Consider the following 22,263-nt stretch of genomic DNA (forward strand, 5'->3'; position numbering starts at 1 on the left):
TATATAGAAGCACAGAAAGGACAAAGCATATTTATTTACTTTTCTTTTTTTCCCATTTAGAATCACTTGAAATTATATCTACAGCAGCAAGCCATTCTAATAGTGCAATAAGAAAAATGGTAAGTGGTTTTCGGAGGAAACAGGAGCCTTCTGATTAGACAATTATCAATAATACTGCTTCAATACTATGTAGATTTGGACCAAAGTGAATTGAAATAGATGAACCAAAAAGAATGTTTATGAAATGTTTAATGTTATCTGGAATAACTCTCTGCACTTGCTAATAACTGATGGAATTTATATCAAAATGTATGCTTACTCCTAATCCCTTCTGAATTTACATTTTAGTTAAGGTCACAGTATTATTAAAGCTACTAGGTTGAAACTTGCCTGTATGTGATCTTGCTGTTTTAATTTCCTAGGAGAACCTAAAGAAACTCTTAGAGATTTATGAAATGTTGGGAGAAGAAGAAGACATTGTAAACCCTTCAAATGAACTAATAAAAGAAGGACAGATCCTCAAACTAGCTGCTCGGAACACATCGGCACAAGAACGCTACCTTTTCTTAGTGAGTATTATAGTGTTACAAGTCATGTAAGAACTATAGGCCGGGCGTGGTGGCTCACGCCTGTAATCCCAGCACTTTGGGAAGCTGAGGCAGGCGGATCATGAGGTTAGGAGATCGAGACCATCCTGGCTAACACGGTGAAACCCCGTCTCTACTAAAAATACAAAAAATTAGCCAGGCATGGTGGCGGGCGCCTGTAGTCCCAGCTACTCGGGAGGCTGAGGCAGGAGAATGGCGTGAACCCGTGGTGAACAGTGGTGCCGAGATGGCACCACTGCACTCCAGCCTGGGCAACAGAGCGAGACTCCATCTCAAAAAAAAAGAACTATATATAAAAATGTGGCTGGGCACAGTGGCTCATGTAATCCCAGCACTTTGGGAGGCCGAGGCAAGTGGATCTCCTGAGGTCAGAAGTTTGAGACCAGTCTACTAAAAATACAAAAATTAGCTGAGTGTGGTGGCAGGTGCCTGTAATCCCAACTACTCAAGAGGATGAGGCAGGAGAATTGCTTGGACCTGGAAAGTGGAGGTTGTAGTGAGCTGAGATCGACAGAGCGAGACTCCATCTAAAAAAAGGAATTATATATAAAAATAGTTGTATACAGCGTGGAAAAGTAGAATGTTTCCTTATTCACCAAAGCAATTATATCTAACCTGTTGTAGTCAACATTCCATTTAGGGGATATTCCATTTAGGGATTCCATTTAGGGAAATATTCTAAGTAACGTATTTTTCTGTAATTTTTCTGTATACTTGGTATGGATGGCCAGCAGTAGTGGCCCATCTGGAGCAGTGCTGCAATGATGCTGGTTGCAGCAGGAGAGGCATGGCCAGGGCAGCTACCCAGTCGCAGCTGCTGACCCAGGCATTCCTGGGAAGCCCCCTGTACCCCTGCAGGCTCAGAAATGCCTGCTCCCACTGCCTGGCCTCTCCCCGCTCCCAATGCCCATTCCGATTTCGGAGCAAATTTGGGGTCAAGCCTGGGTGCTGTTGCAAACCAGCAGGGTGTGCACACACTGGGGACAGTGCTGATATGCCAGCCCCCTGGTGTCTCAGCCTCTTCTAGACTTTGGGTGCCAATGAGCATGGGAGGGAAGCCAAGGGGGTGCTGAGGGTGGCTTGGTGTGGCCCTACATGTTCCCCAGTGCCAGCAGTGGAAGCCGCTTGCGGTATGCTTGGTCCAGCCATAGCTTTGCAGGGAGCCGGCACCCATGCTGGTGCCTGGAAATGCTCCCCTTGCTGTAGCTGGCATGCCTGGCTGTGCGCATGACCCAGAACCCATGCTCGCTCATTCATGTACCCCTTGCTGCTCCAGGCTTGCCCTTGGCAGGTGTGGGATCTGGGCTGGTAGCACAAGCCAAGCGCAGCCTGCCAGGCCAAATGGGCAGAATGAGCCCAGCAGGCCCAGGCAGATCTCAGGCAAAGGAGCCACTGGCCACAAAGGTTTACGGCTGACAAAGCAACACCCCAAGGATCCTCTGACGGTATAATTTACTTCAGTGGCGCATACTGACAACAGCTTAACTTTACACATGTGGGATATGATACTTTCGGAAATGCTCCTTTTGCTCGTTTCAGATTTTCTCTTTCATTCTCAGGTAATTGGGTACCATTTCCTGGATATTTTGTTGGTGTGTCATTTCCTGACATCAATTCTCTTCCTAATCCTCTGTAGTCGCTATTTTTAATCTTTCTAGGCTAAAAATATATATAGGCCTGGTTGTAAGACTTATGTCTAAAATATCTATGGGAAAAGTACATGAGTTCTCTAGATAGTTCTTTCTCACTGCAGTCAGTCCTTGGCCCTTTCTTCACTTCCTGGAAATGACAGTCTGAGGCTTATCTCAAATATAAGAGCACTTCCTGGGGCATCCAGACCATTTTTTTTTTTTTGGACTCTGTCCACCTGACCTTTACTCTTTGTTATCCTAATGAATTTCAGTTCCTTTCTGTATCTAATAAGATGATAATAAGAATCATCATAATAATATGCATTGACAAAGAATAAGCTAACATTGAATGGTAGCTTAATAAACGTTAGCTTTCATTCTGATTGTTATTAAAGAGAAACAGACACATGGGTGAAAAGGCTGCCTGGTGACTGGCATACAGTACATTCTTATGATGTTATTCATGTCTGACTTTTCTGCTGCGAGGCAGTCATCTCACCCACCATGGCATGAGTTGTCATGGGGGCTTAGAGACTTCTGTGTCTGATTCCAGTCTCCACTGAAAGGAAAACTTAGGAACTAATTGTCATGCAGAGGGGTGTTCAGTACAAGGGGTCTTGACAAAGTTCATGGAAAATGCATATTATGAAAAAACTATGCATAGATTTCAAAGCATTTTGCAACAAAATAAACCCATAGTAACTTACTATAACATGTCCAAACAGTATCTGGTTTGAGGCACTAAGAAGGGTCAGTTTGAGACCAGGCACAGTGGCTCATACGTCTAATACCAGCACTTTGGGAATTCAAGACAGGAAGATGGCTTGAGCTTAGGAGTTCAACACCAGCCTGGGCAACATACAGAGACCTCCCTGTCTCTACAGAAAATTTAAAAATTAGCTGGGCATGGTAGCTTGCACCTGTAGCCGTAGCTACTTGAGAGGCTGAGGCAGGAGGATCTCTTGAGCCAAAGAGTTCCAAGGCTGCACTGAGCTATGACCATGCTACCCAGCCTGGGTGACAGAGTGAGACCCTGTCTCAGAAAAATAAATAAATAAAAAATAAAGACATCAGGTTGAATCAAAGCAACATGAATTCTGTTAAAGTTGAAGCAAGAACAAACATCAAACTTACGGTGAAGCTTGGATGCAAAAATGACAAAATCATTGATTCTTCATGAAAAGTTAATGGAGACAGTGCCACAAAGAAATCAGCAGTTTACAAATGGGTAACTGATTTTAAGAAGCGTCAAGACATTGTTGAAGATGAAACCTGCAGCAGCAGACCATCCACATCCTTTCGCTAGGAAAAAATTCATCTCGTTCCTGCCCTAATTGAAGAGGACTGACAGTGAACAGCGGAAGCAGTAGCCAATACCACAGACATCTCAGTGGGGTTCATCTTGCACAAGTCTGACCGAAAAATTAAAGTTGAGCAACTTTCCACTCAATGGGTACCAAAAATGTTGCACCCGGATCAGCTGCAGACAAGAGCAGAAGTTTTGGTGGAAATCTTAAATAAGTGGCATCAAGCTTCTAAAGCATTTCTACAACAAATTGTAACAGGAGATGAAACATGGCTTTCCCAGTACAATCCTGAAGACAAAATACAGTCAGAACAATGGTTACCAACAGGTAGAAGTGGTCCAGTCAAAGCAAAAGAGGTCCAGTCAAGAGCAAAGGTCGTGGCAAGTGTTTTTTGGGATGCTCAAGACAATATGCCTGCTGACTTTCTCGAGGGCCAAAGAACAATAACATCTGCTTATTATGAGACGATTTTGAGAAAGCTAGCCAAAGAGTTTCGCAGAAAAACACCCAGGAAAGCTTCTCCAGAGTCCTTCTAAACCATGACAATGTTCTTGCTCATTATTCTCATCAAACAAGTGCAATTTTTTTAGAGTTTTGGCAGAGAATCATTAAGCATACACCTTACAGTCCTGGTTTGGTGGCTCTGACTTCTTTTTGTTTCCTAATCTTAAAGAATCTGTAAAGGACACCCATTTTCTTCAGTTAATAGTGTAAAAACTACTGCATTGCCATGGTAAAATTCTCAGGACCCTCAGTTCTTTAGGATGGATTAAATGACTGCTATCATTGATTACAAAATTGAACTTGGTAGAGCTTAGGTTGAAATAAAATTTTTTCTTTTAATTCCATTTTTCCACAAACTTTTAAAAGTCTTTTTGTATCAGTCATGTTTTTAAAAGAATTTGGTCGCTATATGACCCACTAGTTCTACTCCAAGTTTTTATAATTCAAGAAAATTGAAAACGTGTGTCTGCACAAAAACCTGTACATCTTTGTCCATAACAGCATTATTCATAGTAGCCAAAAAATTTGAGACAACCTAAATGTCCATCAACTGAATAGATAAACAAAATGTGGTATGTTCATGCAATGAAATAGTATATGTCGAGAAAAAGGAATAAAAACTTATAAATGCTACATGGATTAACCTTAAAATGTTGTATCAAGTGGAAGATGCCAGTTACAACAGACCATCTACAGTATTTATATGAAATGTCCAGAAAAAGCAAATGCATAGAGACAGGATGTAATTAGTGGTTCCCTAGTACTAGCAAGGAATGGAAAATGGATACGAGGTTCCCTTTTAGAGATGTAAAATGTTCTGTTACAGATATCCTAAAAACCATGATTTGTACATTTTAAAAGAGTAAATTTTATGGTATGTGAATATCTTCATAATTTAAAAATGTGTATTTTTACCAGATTAACTATAAAAGTTCTCATTTGTGCTCAACAGAAGTACTTCCTTCACAGGTAATATAGAGAGCTAGATAGAAAACAAGGATGTGTCATGTTGGGGTTCAGAGTCCTCTTCAGAGGTCTGTTATAAAAGATCAGATGATTGCCATCGGAAAGGCAAATCGGGGTGGGGTGGGGGTGTGGCATATGAAGCGGGAAAGCAGTGGGAAAGCACCAGCATCAGGAGGCAGAGGAGCAAGCAGAAAACGTGGGCAAGAGCCTTTATTGTGGTTTCTGCAGGAAGGAATGGGCAAGACACAGCATCAGGATTAGGAATGGCTAGTTGGAATAATTTCTTTAGGGCTTAGGGGCCGGGCTTAGGGTCTGTTGTCCTGGCCCTGAGGTGACTGGGGCAGGAGAATAGTGGCCCAGAGAGTAGGTGTTCAATACAGGAGGTGACTGCAGGTATGAGTTCTGAATTGGTTGATTTCCACATGAAAGGCGTGTTACTCTCTCTAGGAATTGGATAACCCTGGGAGGGGCAGTCCTGTCAGTGTCAACAAGGCCTTAAGATGCCTAAAATCAAAAATACATAAATAAAAAGACATGCTTAATACACTATTCTAGACAACATAACCGGGAGCCAATGTCTTTCCTCTGTCTTTGCCTTTTAGGTGCTAGGATCATTTTCCTTTCTCCTCTTCCTCATTAATGTGACAGCCTCTGCAGTTAAACTGAGCTCTGGGTCTAACCAATTGCCTCGGCCTAATTTTCACATTTGGGAGTTATTTTGGAAAGAGGTTTATGTTGAATATCTTGGTGCAGAGCTGAATTAAACAGCTCTTTGGAGGACAGGTGGCAAAGAACCTTGGGGAAGATGGCAGTCAGTAACTGAGGAAAAGACTCCTCCTGTTCCAGCTACTTTAAGCCATCAAACATATCATGCCATTGCCTCCCAGGAGAATGAGGTCATGTGGCAGGAATTTTAGGAGAGCCACATTCATTCTTTGAAGACCATCTTAGAAACATTTCCAGTGTCATGTTGGTTCTTTTCATCCACCGTCTCCAGTGCTGTGCTTGTCACAGAATCCTGCCTCGCCAGTGCACATTTATTCCCATGGAGCCTCTTGTTCTTTTGCTTGTAGAAACTTCAGAAGCACCATTTTTATTTTTTTTTCTCTAGAAAGGTAATGAGGGCTAGTTTTCTGTTTCCTACGCTTGAGATATTACATTTGTCTGGAAAACCAAACTATATTTAGAATCCTCTATCTGCTTTTAAATGATCTTCATGTGTTTGCATGTTTTCATGCCTCCACACCATACTTTTTCATGTTTTTTTATTTTAATGTAGGATGCTGTTTAATGTAAGCCATTTCATGTTGCTATCACAGAACACCTGAGACTGGCTAATTTATAAGGAACAAGGGTTTATTTTCTACAGTACTGGAGGCTGGGAAGTCCAAGATTGGGGGGCTGGCATCTGGTGAGGGCCTTCTTACTGCATCGTAACGTGCAGAAGGCCGGCATCACACGGTGAGAAAGAGAGAGAGCAAGAAATCCAATTCATGGCCTCAAGCCCTTTTATAATCGGCGTTAGTCTATTCCTGGATTAATTCATAGATTACTGGAGTCCTCATGACCCAAACACTTACATTAGGCCCCACCTCCCAACACTTCTGCATTAGGGATTAAGTTTCCAACACATACTTTTTACACATTACTACGGCAGGTACTCTTGAAATAAACTGTCTGACATCCAAAAGTTTAAAAAAAATAAAATAAAAGCAGCAAATGACCCCGCAAAACAACCAAGACATTTTATTCTTGGCTCTCTGGAGTTGTTCTGTTCCTTATTTCCTTGGAACTTGATAGAGTCAGATTATTTTTCCCTTATTTAATCTTTGAACACAGAACAAGCACTAGAAATGTTCTCAACCAATATCCTATTACCTTTGGAAACAAACATTGATGAAATTGTTACTGGTGAGAAAACAAAATTGAATTATTTCAGTCAAACATATTTTTAGAGGCTTGAAATAAATACTTGAACAGTAGAGTTCAAGAAAGACCCTCCCTCCCTGTGTTTTTAATAATATTGAGGTTTATTGTTTGTTGTTGTTTTTTTTTTTTTTTTTCAAGACAGAGTCTACATCTGTCATGAGCTGGAGTGCAGTGGGCGCCAATCTCACAAACCGCTACAAGCTCAGCCTCCCAGGTTCATGCCATTCTCCTGCCTCAGCCTCAAGGTGGCTCAGGACTACAGGCGCCCGCCACCCGCCCGGCTAATTTTTGTATTTTAGTGAGAGACAGGGTTCACTGTGTTAGCCAGGATGGTCTCGATCTCCTGACCTCATGATCTGCCCACCTCGGTCTCCCAAAGTGCTGGGATTACAGGCGTGAGCCACCGCGCCCGGCCGAGGCTTGTAGTTTTTATCACAACCTAGGACTTGTAGAAATTGCCTCGCTAGTCTGAGATTGCTTCACTGATCACTACTTCTAAGCTGTGGGCATGAAATAAAAGGGAATCTCCTACCCTAAAAGGGAAAGTCGATGTTCTTCATACCATAGTTGCTATAATTTCTTTTTTCAGCATGAGGGAAAACCCAGAGGGAAGTAATTATTTGTGAAAGGTGGTGGTGGCTTTTGCTACAGGAGCAAGGTTCATGGAGGGAACAGGACGAGCTACTTGGTTTCTTCCTATATATGATATCTTCTTTGTAAGCAATGATTTCTATCGTGCAGGAGCTCCCACCTTCACCTATGCAAAGAAGAAAAGGATATATGTGAAGTCCCATTTAGGGAGAATATAATAGAGGGAATATAGTCCTGAAAGCATGAAAGGGAAGGAGAAACATACACATTTATAAGATAATCTGTCATGTGAGCATAACTACAAATAGTAAATGCTAAAAACCTTCATATTCATGGACTTGTTTCTATAAAACAGCATGAGTGCTGAACTTAAAAGCCAACTTGAGGACAAGTATCAGATAACTCACAAATTTTATGCCATACCATTACATTTGTCACTCAGTTTGCAGGAACAATTTGATTATTGTTGATGGCTGGAATGTGTGACCTCTGTCCCTTGTGCTGGTGGCTCTGCAGCTCCTGCAACATTCACAGCTTCAACCAAATATCCTCCTGAGAAGGCCTTGATAGAAGTGTTAACAGGAAAACTTAGCAAGCAAGCTGTGGCCTTAATCAGACGATGATATGGATGGTGATAAAAACCTTTTGGAGCTTTTTTTCAGATCTCTAAAATCTATGTATAATGAGGGTGTCATTGCCAGATTCAGATACAGTGGACAGTTAGTGATAAAGGCCTACACCCCAAGAGGATATATTTGAGAGGCTGAGACTGGAGGATCTCTTGAGCCCAGGAATTCAAGACCAACCTGGGCAGCATAGCAGTACCCCATATCTATTTAAGGAAAAAAAAAAAAACAGCTCTGTCTTTTTTTCCAGTATATAGGTTATATCTTTGGATATATCTGTAATGTGATCATTACAGATGTAATCATTTATTTCTACATTCTCCAGTGTGGAACTGAAATTTATAACACTGGATACAGGAACTTACAAAATGAGAAAACAACTGTGAGAAACTAACATCCAGAATGACTATTACAGACCGTCACATAAACCTGTTGGAATGTTTTACATACCCATCAACCTTTCTTGTCTTCACAGCAATGTGAAACTGAACAGAGGGCCTAGCAGGGCGGATCTAGACTCAAGTCCCAAGGAGAATAAAATGAGAAGACTTGTTGAATTTAGGCACTTAGTCTGTGCAAAGCACTGTTCTACATACTTCACATTTGTTCCATTTAATCTCAGCAACCTGTGAATTTTACAGATAATGACCTCGAGGCATGAGGGTTTGCACAGCTCATAAGAGGTAGAGTGCAGGTTCGAGAGCTGCTTGTCTGGCTTCAGAGCCTCTGCTAATGATAGTACTCAGCTGAAAGTAAAATTTTAGAGAAAATTTGAAGAATTTATAAATTGAGAAATCTTGATGAAGCAAGTAAAATAAAAACCATGTTGAATTTAGCCCACATGCTATTGGGAAAGTAAATTTTAAAGCAATTTTATTCCCTAATTGCTCTGGTCTTAGAAAATACATGTAACCCTAGAAACAACTTGAGAAGTAATAAATATGAAGAAGATGAGTATAGACCTTCTCTCAGGAATCTGCCCTCAAATTAACACAAATATTTAGGGTTTTATTTCTTTGCATATTTTAACATAGTCAAAAGTGAACTAAATAATTTCATAAAGTCTTTGAAAGTGAATTTCTATCGTGTCAGCCTTCTAACATACCATTTTTCATGCAATTAATAGCCCGTGCTTTTTTTTTTTTCCTTTTTTGAATGGACTCTCACTCTATCACCCAAGCAGGAGTACAGTGGCGTCATCTCGGTTCCCTGAAACCTCTACCTCCCTGGTTCAAGGGATCCCACCTTAGCCTCCTGAGTAACTGGGACTATATGTGCGTGCTACCACACCTGACTAATTTTTGTATTTTTTGTAGAGACAGGGATAGTCTTCATTTTTAAAGGTACATCTTGTAAAGAATAAGGCACTGCCTTTAAAGACCTCTAATAAAACTGATGGCTTTTCAGAAAAATCATATGTGGTAAAGTCTTTTTTTTTTTTTTTTTTTTTGAGACCGAGTTTCGCTCTTGTTGCCCAAGCTAGAGTGCAATGGCACAATCTGAGCTCACTGCAGCCTCAGCCTCCTGGGTTCAAGTGATTCTCCTGCCTCAACCTCCCAGGTAGCTGTGATTATAGGTGCACGCCACCATGCCCAGCTAGTTTTTTGTATTTTTAGTAGAAACAGAGTTTCACCACGTTAGCCAGTCTGGTCTCGAACTCCTGACCTCAGGTGATCCACCCCCCTCAGCCTTCCAAAGTGTTGGGATTACAGACGTGAGCCACCGCGCCTGGCCCGTATGTGGTAAATTTTTAAGCAAGACTTAAGGATTCATAATACTATTCAAGAGCACTGTGGGATCACAGAGACCTTGGCCCTGTGGCTTGCTTTTTATGTAGGGTTTAATGTCCAAACCCCACATGTTCTAATGAGATTTGAACTAATAAATAGGCTATTTTTTAAAAGCTTAACATTCAACAGTCCGGTTAAAAAAAAAAAAAAAAAATTGCTGACCAGGTGCTATGTCTCACACTATAATCCCAGCACTTCCGGAGGCAGAGGCGGGAGTATCATTTGAGGCCAGGAGTTAAAGACCAGCCTGGGCAACATAGCTAGGCCCTATGTCTACAAAAACAATTTTTAATTGAGGCCAGGCGTGGTAGCTCAGGCCTGTAATCCCAGCACTTTGGGAGGCCAAGGCAGAAGGATTGCTTGAGTTCAGGAGTTCAAGACCAGCCTGTGCAACATAGCAAGACCTCATCTCTACTAAGAAAAACTAACTGGGCATGGTGGTGTGTTTCTATAGTCCTGCCTACTCAGAAGGCTGAGGCAGAAGGATGGCTTGAACCCAGAAGTTAAAGACTGCAGTGAGTTATGATTGCACCACCGTACTGCAGCCTGGGTGACAGAGTGAGACCCTATCTCCAATGTAATAATAATTGCTAAATATTACTCTCTTCTTCTAACACCTAGTTTTAGACTTGCCCTCTAAGATACATCAATGAGAAATTCTTGTGTTTAAGAACTTAAAAGGTTAAGAAATTAAGCTCCTGGTATATCAAAAGGTCCTTAGTAATTTGTTGTGAATTTATTGAACTAATTTGCTTAGTACAGTAGTACAAAACTGTTGATTTAAATGAATATCAATAAAATATGTATGAGTCATGAATGGGAAATATATTTTTCAAAGTGCGAGAATATGATTTTTTATACAAGCATAAACCTCAATGTTTTAGAAAATAATTTTTCTCATGCAGGCAGTACTGTGTTCTCTAGAAATTACTTAGAATTTTTGTCTAGGGCTGCCTTTAAAATTGATCAGTTTCCGACTGGGCACGGTGGCTCACACCTGTAATCCCAGCACTTCGGGAGGCTGAGGCGGGCGAATCACGAAGTCAGGAGATCTAGACCATCCCAGCTAACACGGTGAAACCCCGTCTCTACTAAAAATACAAAATAAGTAGCCAGGCGTGGTGGCAGGCGCCTGTAGTCCCAGCTACTCGGGGGGCTGAGGCAGGAGAATGGCGTGAACCCGGGAGGCAGAGCTAGCAGTGAGCCAAGATCGCACCACTGCACTCCAGCCTGGGCAACAGAGCAAGACTCCGTCTCAAAAAAAAAAAAAACACTGATCAGTTTCCCCTATTTATTTTCTTTTCTGATATATGTTCTCCTTCCTTGCAGTTCAACAACATGTTGCTGTACTGTGTGCCCAGATTCAGTTTGGTAGGCTCTAAATTCACAGTTCGAACCAGGGTTGGCATTGATGGAATGAAAATTGTAGAGACTCAAAATGAAGAATATCCACATACTTTCCAGGTATCTGGGAAAGAGAGAACACTGGAACTGCAGGCCAGGTAAGGGAACCATTTCTATCACACTGCTTTCCAAAAGCAAGCATCAGAATGAATCATTAGAACAGAATGGCTCTGAGGGTTTCCCCCAAGTGAATACTGCGGATCTCTGGGACTCTGGTTGGATATAAATGCAGAGCTGTAGGTTCTTGAAAAGCAGGAGTCATGTCTCCTCTCTCTCAATTCCTCCATAGTGCCTAGGACAGTGGTTTGTTGACAGTAAGCGTTCAGTAAATTGATTAACTCTTCAGAAATACAGGGTACTCAGAGGATGAAATTATTGCCATCAAGCCAGTACCTTGACTTACAGGAAAAGGTTCTCTCCTAATCCTTCCACCCCTCCTTTTGGTCCACAAATATTTATTGATGCTTGTTATTCCATGCTAATCTCTGAGTCTTTCAGATACTCTACATTTTAGGGCCTTAGAGGCACTTGAATGGAAAGAAATGTTCGTAAGAGGCAGGGTGGTAAGGGTAAAACTTCTCCCACCATAGTTGCAGAATACATGAAGGGAGCCATTAGGGACTCAGGTGGCCTCTGACAACCAGGACTTCTAGAAGGTATGGCTCTTATTATATTTTTATTGGGAGACAAAGGTTTGGAGTTCTGGCTAACATTCCCCTAGCCATAACCTTTTTTTTTTTTCCTTACTTTTTTTTTTTTTGAGATGGAATTTCACTCTTGTTGCCCAAACTGGAGTGCAATGGCATGATCTCAGCTCACGGCAACCTCTGCCTCCCAGGTTCAAGAGATTTTCCTGGCTCAGTCTCCTGAGTAGCTGGGATTACAGGCACCTGCCACCACGCCTGGCAAATTTTTTTTTTTTTTTTTTGAGACGGAGTCTCGCTCTGTCTCCCAGGCTAGAGTGCAGTGGCCTGATCTCGGCTCACTGCAAGCTCCGCCTCCTGGGTTCACACCATTCTCCTACCTCAGCCTCATGAGTTAATTTTTGTATTTTTAATGGAAACAGGGTTTCACCATGTTGACCAGGGTGGTCTCGAACTCCTGAGCTCAGGTGATCTGCCCGCCTCAGCCTCTCATAATGCTAGGATTACAGGCATGAGCCACTGCACCCAGCCCGTAACCATTTTTAAAGGATTAAAAAGTCCATGAGAACCACTGCAGTTGATCAGAGCTACCTCATGCATGAACCTCTGGAATACAGAGTGCTGTCAGGTTTTGAAATACCTGCTTTAGAAAACAGTCATCCAAGCTGGGCTCGGTGGCTCACGCCTGTAATCCCAACACTTTGGGAGGCTGAGGCGGGGGGATCACTTGAGATCAGGAGTTCTAGACCAGCCTGGCCAACATGGCAAAACCCCGTCTTTGCTAAAACTACAAAAATTAGCCAGGCATGATCCCATTACTGCACTCCAGCCTGGACAACAGAGTGAGACTCTCTCAAAAAATAATAATAAGTCATCCATTTATTGTTCTAATGCATGGCCTGGTAAAAATTTAGATGCTTCAGGGGGTCACAGAGCAGAGGGTGAAGAACCAATCCTAGCTCTAGTGGTGTCAATATCCCAGAATCCATGGAGACTCAGAATATTCTTCTGGTCGTTTCCACCATTAGCTTATGCTTCTGGCTGCTCAGGTGAATTTACCCTGAATATTCGTACTTAGTAACTGCTTAAAAGCTGAAATTTCAGATTTTAAAAAGAGAATAAATCATTTTAACAGGTATCTGTACCCACGGAGTCCAAGAATTGGTGAATTTACAATTTTGGAATGTGGGCAGGCTGGGAAAGTTTGAAGAAACAGCCCGTTCTTTGATTTTCCACAGAGAATATGTATTGAACTTCCTTTTCCTCAGGGAGCAGGTAGCATTTGAAACTTGCCTTTGAGTGTCATTGTTTCCCTACCTCATGGTGGGTTTGGGCCCTAGCCCCTCAAACCCAAGGGCAGAATATATGATGCTCTGCTGAAGGCTCTTGACGGAGTCCTCACTCAGTGGTTGATTTACTGAGCTAATGGCCCTAATGGCCCTGGCAACAAGGAACACTATCAACAGTTCTTTTTTTTTTTTTTTTTTTTTTTTTTTTTGAGACAGAGTCTCGCTCTGTTGCCCAGGCTAGAGTGCAGTGGCATGATCTTGGCTCACTGCAACCTCCATACCCTGGGTTCAAGTGATTCTCATGCCTCAGCCTCCCAAGTAGCTGGGACTATAGGTGCCTGCCACCAAGCCCCACTAACTTTTGTATTTTTAGTATAGATGGGGTTTCGCCATTTTGGCCGGGCTAGTCTCGAACTGACCTCAGGTGGTCCACCCACCTTGGCCTTCCAAAGTACTGGAATTATAGGCGTGAGCCACCGCACCCAGCCTCATCAATAGTTCTGATCATCATAGTTTTCATTGCAGAAAGAATGAAGGCATTGCTGACTCTGAAATTTCAGCACACTTCCAATCTGCAAACCCAAGAGATGTATGTAACTACAGGGGAGATATTTCTAAGGTTTCTTAGTTTGCCTGAACGGATACTTTCAGTCCTCCTTTAGCCAGTTGGGCTATTTTCTCATCAAGATGGGGCTAACTGGTGAGGAATTTTCTTAAGTACAGGTAGTCATCACTTTATAACATTCCAACACACAGTACTGGATACTTTCCATTTCTTGTTGGAAACATGGTTATTCTGTCAAAAAATTTTTATTTAGCTAATCTCATTGCTGTAGTTATATTTGTGCTTATATGGTGATATTGAACATCTGAATTAAGTGATTATTTTTGGTATGATCTATCATGCTCTTTTTTTTTTTTTTGAGGCTGAGTTTTACTCTTGTCACCCAGGCTGGAGTGCAATGGTGCAATCTTAGCTCACTGCAACCTCCTCCTCCCAGGTTCAAGCAATTCCTCTGCCTCAGCCTCCCAGAGTAGCCAGGATTATGGGCACATGCCGCCACACCCAGCTAATTTTTTATTCTTAGTGGAGACAGAGTTTCACCATGTTGGCCAGGCTGGTCTCAAACTCCTGACCTCAGGTGATCTGCCCACCTCAGCCTCCCAAAGTGCTGGGATTACAGGCCTAAGCCACTGCACCCAGCCTGTCATGCTCTGTTAAGAATGGGACAAACACTGAAGTTCCAAGAAAGTCAGAGTGCCATAGGAATTATGTGGAATCAAAACTTGGGTATATATTTGGAGATACTGAAAGAGTATTTGATTCTGAAGCTAACTGGGAAAAAAGGACCCCACTTTTCTTGCTAAGGTGTGAGTCAGCCTCAAGACTGAAGTACTTTTGTGCTGCTGCTTCTACTTTCAAAAAGATAAAAAGTATTCTGTTTTATATACAGAATACCATTATGGTTTTCTATTGCTAAGTGGAAATAAAAATATAAGGGGGAAAACAATCTACCATAACTAAAAACTAAAATGAAAAGCTATAAAGACTTGTTGGGTTTCTCTGCATTTGAAAGGCTAAAAGCAGCTAGCAAATAACTGTGCTTCCAGGGCAACAGAGCTGTGGTGGCAAGGCAGAGCAATAGGGAGAGTTTTTTAATTTTTAATTTTTTTTTTTATTTTGAGAAGCAAGATTGAAGCCCCCAGGTGAACAACGAGCAGAAGCTTCCACTTGGCGGACACAGATTCCAGCAGCATTCCTGGCACATCATGGTGTTCAATAATCAATTTGCTGGAAAGATAGATTGTGACACAGAAACAATCCTTCAGCTAGCCTCATGCATATTTCATAACTGTGGGCAGCCAGGTGACCTTCAGACTAGAATTCAAACTTAGCCCCTCTACCAAGCACATACAAACAGATAGAGCACACTCTTTCATCCTCTTCAGAATTTTTCAATTTGGAGATCTTACCCAGTTCAGACTCCACTACGGAGGATTTTTCAAATGCGGTCTGTGATAGCAGCCAGCAACATAAGCTACCTGCAAGAAAGAGGAACTAACGTTTGCCTTATAGGGAAAAAGGGAACCTGACGACAGTCAAGGAAATTTGTTTTCTAAGGATAATTACTAAACACTGGGGTCTCTTCATCTGTAACACCTCCTTCCTATAGGCATTTAAAATTTTTATATGCTTTTCTTTATCTAAAAGGGGTTAGGTTTGGTATTGCCTAAAGCCTTCTAAGAACTGGAAAATAAAATCAAATTGTTTATCAAAGGAAATGTTAAATAGTTCCGTAAGGCTTTACGGAGATATTTTAGATTCTCAAAGATAATTACTATCTCTTCTAAGATGGGCTGTGATTAGTAGCCTTTAGTAGCCTTCATGTGTTTTAGAAAACTGGAAGATTAGCTGTTGTATATTCAGTATAATGCTATATATACAGTCACCTGATATATCTAACCAGATGATGGTGATTAGACTTCATGTCTGGACAGTATATTAATGGAAGCTAAACCTAACTAGCCCCATCAAATTTTATGTGTACCAAAGTCAGTGAATAGTCTGAACCTGTTTTTAAGATTTTTATTTGTTTAATTGCCAGAGATTAATTTTTATTATAATTCCTTCCATAACATCCCTGAATTTTCCAGAAAGTTGGAACAACATGAAAGCATAGTTTTATTCACTGGCTGTGAATCATTAATGTTCTTTACATTCACTTTAATTTTGTTTTGTTTTAGTTCTGCGCAAGACAAAGAAGAGTGGATCAAGGTATGCCTCATTTCTATTTCCTTTTCTTTCTTTTTTTTGAGACAGAGTCTCACTCTCACCCAGTGTGGAGTGCGGTGGTGCGTCATGTCTCACTGCAGCCTGTGCCTGGGCTCAAGCAATTCTTGCATCTCAGCCTCTCGAGTAGCTGGGACTATAGGCGTGCACCACCATGCCTGGTTAATTTTTTTTGTATTTCGTAGAGATGAGGTTTCGCCATGTTACCCAGGCTGGTCTCAAACCCCTGAGCTCAAGCGATCTGCCTGCTTCAGTCTCCCAAAGTGCTGGGATTACAGGTGTGAGCCACCGCGCCCAGCTTATTTTCACTTTTGTTTTTTAGTAACATCTCTGTGTATACAAATGTGCATATATTGTTGTGTGTGTTTTAATATGCAGTCATCAGAACAGGTTCACTTAATTTTCAAAATGATTCCTATCATAGATATTTGTTTGATAAAGTATATTCGTTGGTTTATATGAGAAACTTTAATGTGTGCTTTGAATTTTACTTATACTTTAGGCCCTTCAAGAAACCATCGATGCTTTTCATCAAAGGCATGAAACCTTCAGAAATGCAATTGCAAAGGATAATGACATTCACTCAGAGGTTTCTGTGAGTTGAATTAAATTCTTAACTTCAAGCTCTTTCATATCTTTGCAGGTGCAGAAGATCTGTCTAATCATTTTGTTCTCCAGCCTTTTCCCTTTACAATGTCAGAACTGGCTGGTTAGACAGAATCTCGTTCTTTCTTAGATGAACACAATAGTGAGTGACTTTTCATTCTACTTGAACTTCTTTGAATTTTTCTTATTCTTTTTTTTTTTTTTGAAACAGAGTCTTGCTCTGTTGCACAGGCTAGAGTGCAGTGGCGCAATCTTGGCTCACTGCAACCTCCGCCTCCTGGGTTCAAGCAATTTTCCTGCCTCAGCCTCCCGAGTAGCTGGGATTATAGGTGCATGCCACCATGCTGAGCTAATTTTTGTATTTTTAGTAGAGAGAGGGTTTGCCCACATTGGCCAGACTGGTCTCGAACTACTGACTTCAGATGATCTGCCCACCTCAGCCTCCCAGGGTGCTGGGATTATAGGCGTGAGCCACTGCACCTGGCCTTGTTCTTGAGTTTCAGAACATGGTTTGAGCAATATAGTTAAAGTTCTTTCAAAAAATAATAATAAAAGGGAATTATAGTTTTTTCTATTAAAATTGAATCTTTCTTCCCTTTTTAGACTGCTGAGCTAGGGAAAAGAGCCCCAAGATGGATCCGAGATAATGAAGTGACAATGTGTATGAAATGTAAAGAGCCTTTCAATGCACTGACACGAAGGAGGCATCATTGTCGAGCATGTGGATATGTAAGTGAGATTTCTTGATCATTAAAGTTGCTAGTAACTATATAAGTGATATAAAGTCATCAACTTGGGACACACAAAAAAATGACTTTCAACAAATCACTTAATAAATTTATTTTGGTGCCAACTATGTGCAGAGAACTGTGCTGAGCCCCGGAGAAAAAACGTTAGACAAAAGGTTCCCTGGCTTTACAGAGCTTACATTGTAATGGAGAAGACAGACAAATGAGAATTTCAAATTACTATAGATGAAATAAAACAATTGAGAAGTTAAAAATGGACAGTATTAGTAACAGAGGAAGATTTGGAACCAATTTTGGTGAGAAAAAGAGACCTATCTGAGGGGTTGGTATTTAAGATGATGCTTAAAAGACTGAGAAAGGGGCTGGGCGCAGTGGCTCACGCCTATAATCCCAGCACTTTGGGAGGCCAAGGCAGGCAGATCACCTGAGGTCAGAAGTTTGAGACCAGCCTGACCAACATGGTGAAATCCCATCTTTACTAAAAATACAAAATTAGCCAGGCATGGCGGCACGTGCCTGTAATCCCAGCTACTTGGGAGGCTGAGGTAGGAGAATCACTTGAACCCAGAAGGCGGAGGTTGCAGTGAGCTGAGATCGTGCCATTGCACTCCAGCCTGGGCAGCAAGAGTGAAACTCTGTCTCAGAAAAGAAAGGTAAAAAAGGGGGGGGGGAGTTGAGAAAGAGCCGATAATCAATAGAGACAGGGAGAAACTTCAGACAGTGAAAGTCTATATGCAAAGCCCCTGAGCTAGGAAGGAACTTGGTCTATTCATGAGACTGCCAAAGGTCGTGAGGCTGGAGCATGATGAGTAAGAGGAGGAATGTTAGATAAATAATGGCCAAAGGATGTGTGTGAGAAATAAGAATAGATGGAACCCACAGTACAAGTAGATGTGCTGGCTTTGATGGGGAGAGGAAAACTTCCTCCATTATATCAGAAGGGAAAAAGAAAAAGATGGGTACAAATGTGGGTGAGTTGGCGTTTTTGTTGCTCTGGTGGTGAGAAATGAGGGAGTTTAGGTGCAATATGTGTTTATTTGTTTTTTTGTTTTTTTGTTTTTTTTTTTTTGAGACGGAGTTTCGCTCTTGTTGCCCAGGCTGGAGTGCGATGACGTGATCTCGGTTCATCGCAACCTCCTCCACCTCCCGGGTTCAAGCAATTCTCCTGCCTCAGCTTCCCTGGTAACTAGGATTACAGGCATGCGCCACCACACCTGGCTAATTTTTGTATTTTTAGTAGGGATGGGGTTTCTCCATGTTGGTCAGGCTGGTCTTGAACTCCCGACCTCAGGTGATCCGCCTACCTCGGCCTCCCAAAGTGCTGAGTTACAGGCGTGAGCCACCACGCCTGGCTAAATACATTTTTTTTTTTTGAGACAGAGTCTCGCCCTTTTAGCCGAGTTGGAGTGCAGTGGTGTGATCTCGGCTCACTGCAACCTCCACCTCCCAGGTTCAAGTGATTATCCTGCCTCAGCCTCCCAAGTAGCTGGGATTACGGGCGTGTACCACCATGTCTAGCTAATTTTTTGAATCTTTAGTACAGATGAGGTTTCACCATGTTGGCCAGGCTGGTCTCGAACTCCTGACTTCATGATCTGCCCACCTCAGCCTCCCAGAGTGCTGGGATTACAGGCATGAGCCACCGCACCTGGCTCCATTTAGGTGCAATATCTGTATGTTCACTGAAGAATGAAGTAGAATCATCAGTTGAAAGTGAAGGGGAAGGAGGAAGAGATGGGGAGATTCAAGAAAGAGGACTAAGCGTGAAAATTTTCTCTGGGCGGAGAAAGGTGAGCCTAATAGAGAAACAAAGTTGGACTTGGGCACCTGTTAGAAATTTACAGTTATAAATTTAAGGGGACACTAGTCAGTTTAATGGCAGTGATTTTTCTCTAACAAGATACAGCAACTCAGGCCAGCGAAGGCAGATAGCAGGATTTATCCAGAGTAAGTACAATGAGAAAAACACTGGAAGAGAAGGGAAGTATTTGCATCAGAGAGTTAATAATGAATAAGAGAAGTCTCAATTGGATAAAAAGAGCAGGAAAGCTGGGAAACAGGCTGATGGTTAATGAGAAAGTGGTGGGGTCTGTGGACAGAATAATTTTGGTAAGTTCAGAGATGTATGGTAGCGGACGTCTTGGGGCCAATGAATTAGAAATAAGAGAGATGTTGGTAAAAAAAAAAAAAAGGGATATGTGAACCTGGCATGCCAGATATGGTTCACCCTCTGGTGGTGACAGTCCCGGGGGTGACCATGAGATTGGACAGAGAAGGTAGACTGCACGGCGCTGGCAGCAGAGATATAAGGCAGTAGAGCTGGGCTTGTCATGTGAATGTTGAAGTCCACAGACATTGTGGTAGAGCAGAGAACTATGATCTGTTAGTGAGAAATTCCTGAGTGAGTGGGTGTGGGGCAGATGATGAGGAGATGCTAACTCAGTAGGAGAGATGGGTAGAGCCAGACGATGATGGGCCTCAGAGCTGCCACGGGTTTTTGAAGGCAAGAAGAGTCAGGGAATACACGCCTCAGTTCTCAGCCCTGAGGTCTCAGAGGTGACAGAAGGTGAAGTGAAAAAAAAAAAAGAAAGGGCCGGGCGCGGTGACTCAAGCCTATAATCCCAGCACTTTGGGAGGCCGAGATGGGCGGATCTCCTGAGGTTGGGAGTTCAAGACCAGCCTGACCAACGTGGAGAAATCCCGTCTTTACTAAAAATACAATATTAGCTGGGCGTGGTGGTGCATGCCTGTAATTCCAGCTACTCGGGAGGCTGAGGCAGGAGAATCGCTTGAACCCGGCAGGCGGAGGTTGCGATGAGCCAAGATTGCGCCACCGCACTCCAGCCTGGGGTACAGAGCGAGACTCCGTCTCAAAAAAAAATTATGTACAGAGCAATATGTTTGGGGATGAGGCTGAGAAAATAACCAGAGAGCTGGGCATTTTCCTGGGATATGAGATAAACAGGAAAGTGGGGCATGACATGGAGTGAATTCTACTGGTGTTTGAGATAAGGGTAGGCACCCAGACCTATTGCTGTGATCCCAAATGTTTCCCTTGGTGGCATGGCAGCCTAAAGGATGGTGCTTCCTGATAATCTAAAGAACCATGCTTCACCCTGAAGATACACATGTTATGTATTGGAGGACACAAGCTGCTTGATATTGGAGCAAGCACTGCAAGACTGGCAGAAAACTGAGGCTGGAATGGTGTAGGTAAGAATCAGGTCATTGACAGCCAGAGATGCCATGGTAAGATGCTTAGATTTGATCACACTTTTTTTTTTTTTTTTTTTTTTTTTTGAGACGGAGTCTCGCTCTGTAGCCCAGGCTGGAGTGCAGTGGCCGGATCTCAGCTCACTGCAAGCTCCGCCTCCCGGGTTTACGCCATTCTCCTGCCTCAGCCTTCCCGAGTAGCTGGGACTACAAGCGCCCGCCACCGCGCCCGGCTAGTTTTTTGTATTTTTTAGTAGAGACGGGGTTTCACCATGTTAGCCAGGATGGTCTCGATCTCCTGACCTCGTGATCCGCCCGTCTCGGCCTCCCAAAGTGCTGGGATTACAGGCTTGAGCCACCGCGCCCGGCCTGATCACACTTTAAAGGGAATTGGTTCAATGAAGAAAGAGCTGAGAAAGACAGGGAGTAAGTAGTCAGGAATGACTTTAATGTTAAGATTTGGGTGACTGGATAAATGGCAGTGTACTATTGACATAAGAAATAGAAAAATGAAGCAAGTTGAAATGAAGGGGAGAGGAGCAGAAATAAAAACAATAGCAGTTACCATTTATGATGCACCAGTGCCAGGCATTGTTTGAAGTGTGTTGTGTATACTGTTGCTTATGGTTTCTCAATTCCCCTGTGAGGAAGGTTGTATTTTCTCCATTATATAATTCAGAAATGGACTCTTAGAAAAGTTATGTTATTTCTGTTATTTGTTTTTCTTTTTTCTTACTTTCTTCCTGCGGAATTCAGTTCAGATATATATATAACATTACCTCATTCCATCTTCTATGTCTCTCCTGTTTTCTATCTCTGTGTCTCTTTCTATAGCATTTTATTCATCTCTATCTCCTGTTTTGTTCATTTACTCTCCAGTTGTAGCAAATCTGCTGTTTTGTTCATTTTTAATTTTAATTATTTCCAAAAGTTTTTTCCTTCCAAATCTTCCTGACCGTTTCTGATCGTTTTTGTTGTTTGCCACTTGATGTTTCCAAACATTTCTTACGTAATTTTCAAATTTGTGTCTAATAATGCCAGTAGCCGAAGACATTTCAAGGGTTCCAAATCTGTTGTTTCTACTAAATTCTAGTTCCTGGAGACTTGCTCTCTGCTGTAATTAGTCTCTTCTCATTGTGAGCTCGTATTTGGTTGATACTTCATCATCTTCCTTTCATAAGTTTTGGCGTAGTGACCAAGTCTCAGACCCTTGTCCTCCAGGCCCCATGGACTGTCTCCTAATCCCAGGACTGTCCAACCCGAGCTTTGTTTGCTCCATTCATTCACCATTACAATTTCAGCTTATTGTATGTGTGTTGTTTTGTTTGTTCATTGGGTTTGGGGGCCTTGGAAAGTTCTCTTACTTTAATGTAAAGAAGTAAAGTATTACAATTATTTGCTGAATTTTGTCCAGGATCCAGTTGTATTATAGTAAAACTCTTCTCAGAGTATCTATCTAGTCTGTCATACTGACAGCAGCAAGAGTCAAAAACATATTTAATCGTGGTTATGTATTTCATTATGACTGTTTACATAGTCTTTTTATATCCTAAAGTTATATAAACTTCATCTGGGCATGGTAGCTCATACCTATAATCCCAGCACTTTGGGAAGG

At 42.1% G+C, this 22,263-nt stretch overlaps 1 protein-coding gene across 7 annotated transcripts in view; it reads left to right on the forward strand.

The window, feature by feature from the left end:
• FGD4 (FYVE, RhoGEF and PH domain containing 4) overlaps positions 1–22,263 on the forward strand; it is a 259,423-nt gene that overhangs the window by 222,349 nt on the left and 14,811 nt on the right. For all 7 annotated transcript variants that reach the window (XM_009180494.4, XM_009180497.4, XM_021922173.2 and 4 more), the window contains 6 exons: positions 61–119; positions 423–569; positions 11,282–11,454; positions 16,035–16,065; positions 16,583–16,675; positions 17,290–17,415. In XM_009180494.4, the coding sequence (XP_009178758.3) occupies positions 61–119; positions 423–569; positions 11,282–11,454; positions 16,035–16,065; positions 16,583–16,675; positions 17,290–17,415 (629 nt within the window). The remainder of the gene's footprint in view (positions 1–60; positions 120–422; positions 570–11,281; positions 11,455–16,034; positions 16,066–16,582; positions 16,676–17,289; positions 17,416–22,263) is intronic.

The sequence above is a fragment of the Papio anubis genome, chromosome 9 (genome assembly GCF_008728515.1).
Source record: "Papio anubis isolate 15944 chromosome 9, Panubis1.0, whole genome shotgun sequence".
NCBI lineage: Eukaryota > Metazoa > Chordata > Mammalia > Primates > Cercopithecidae > Papio > Papio anubis.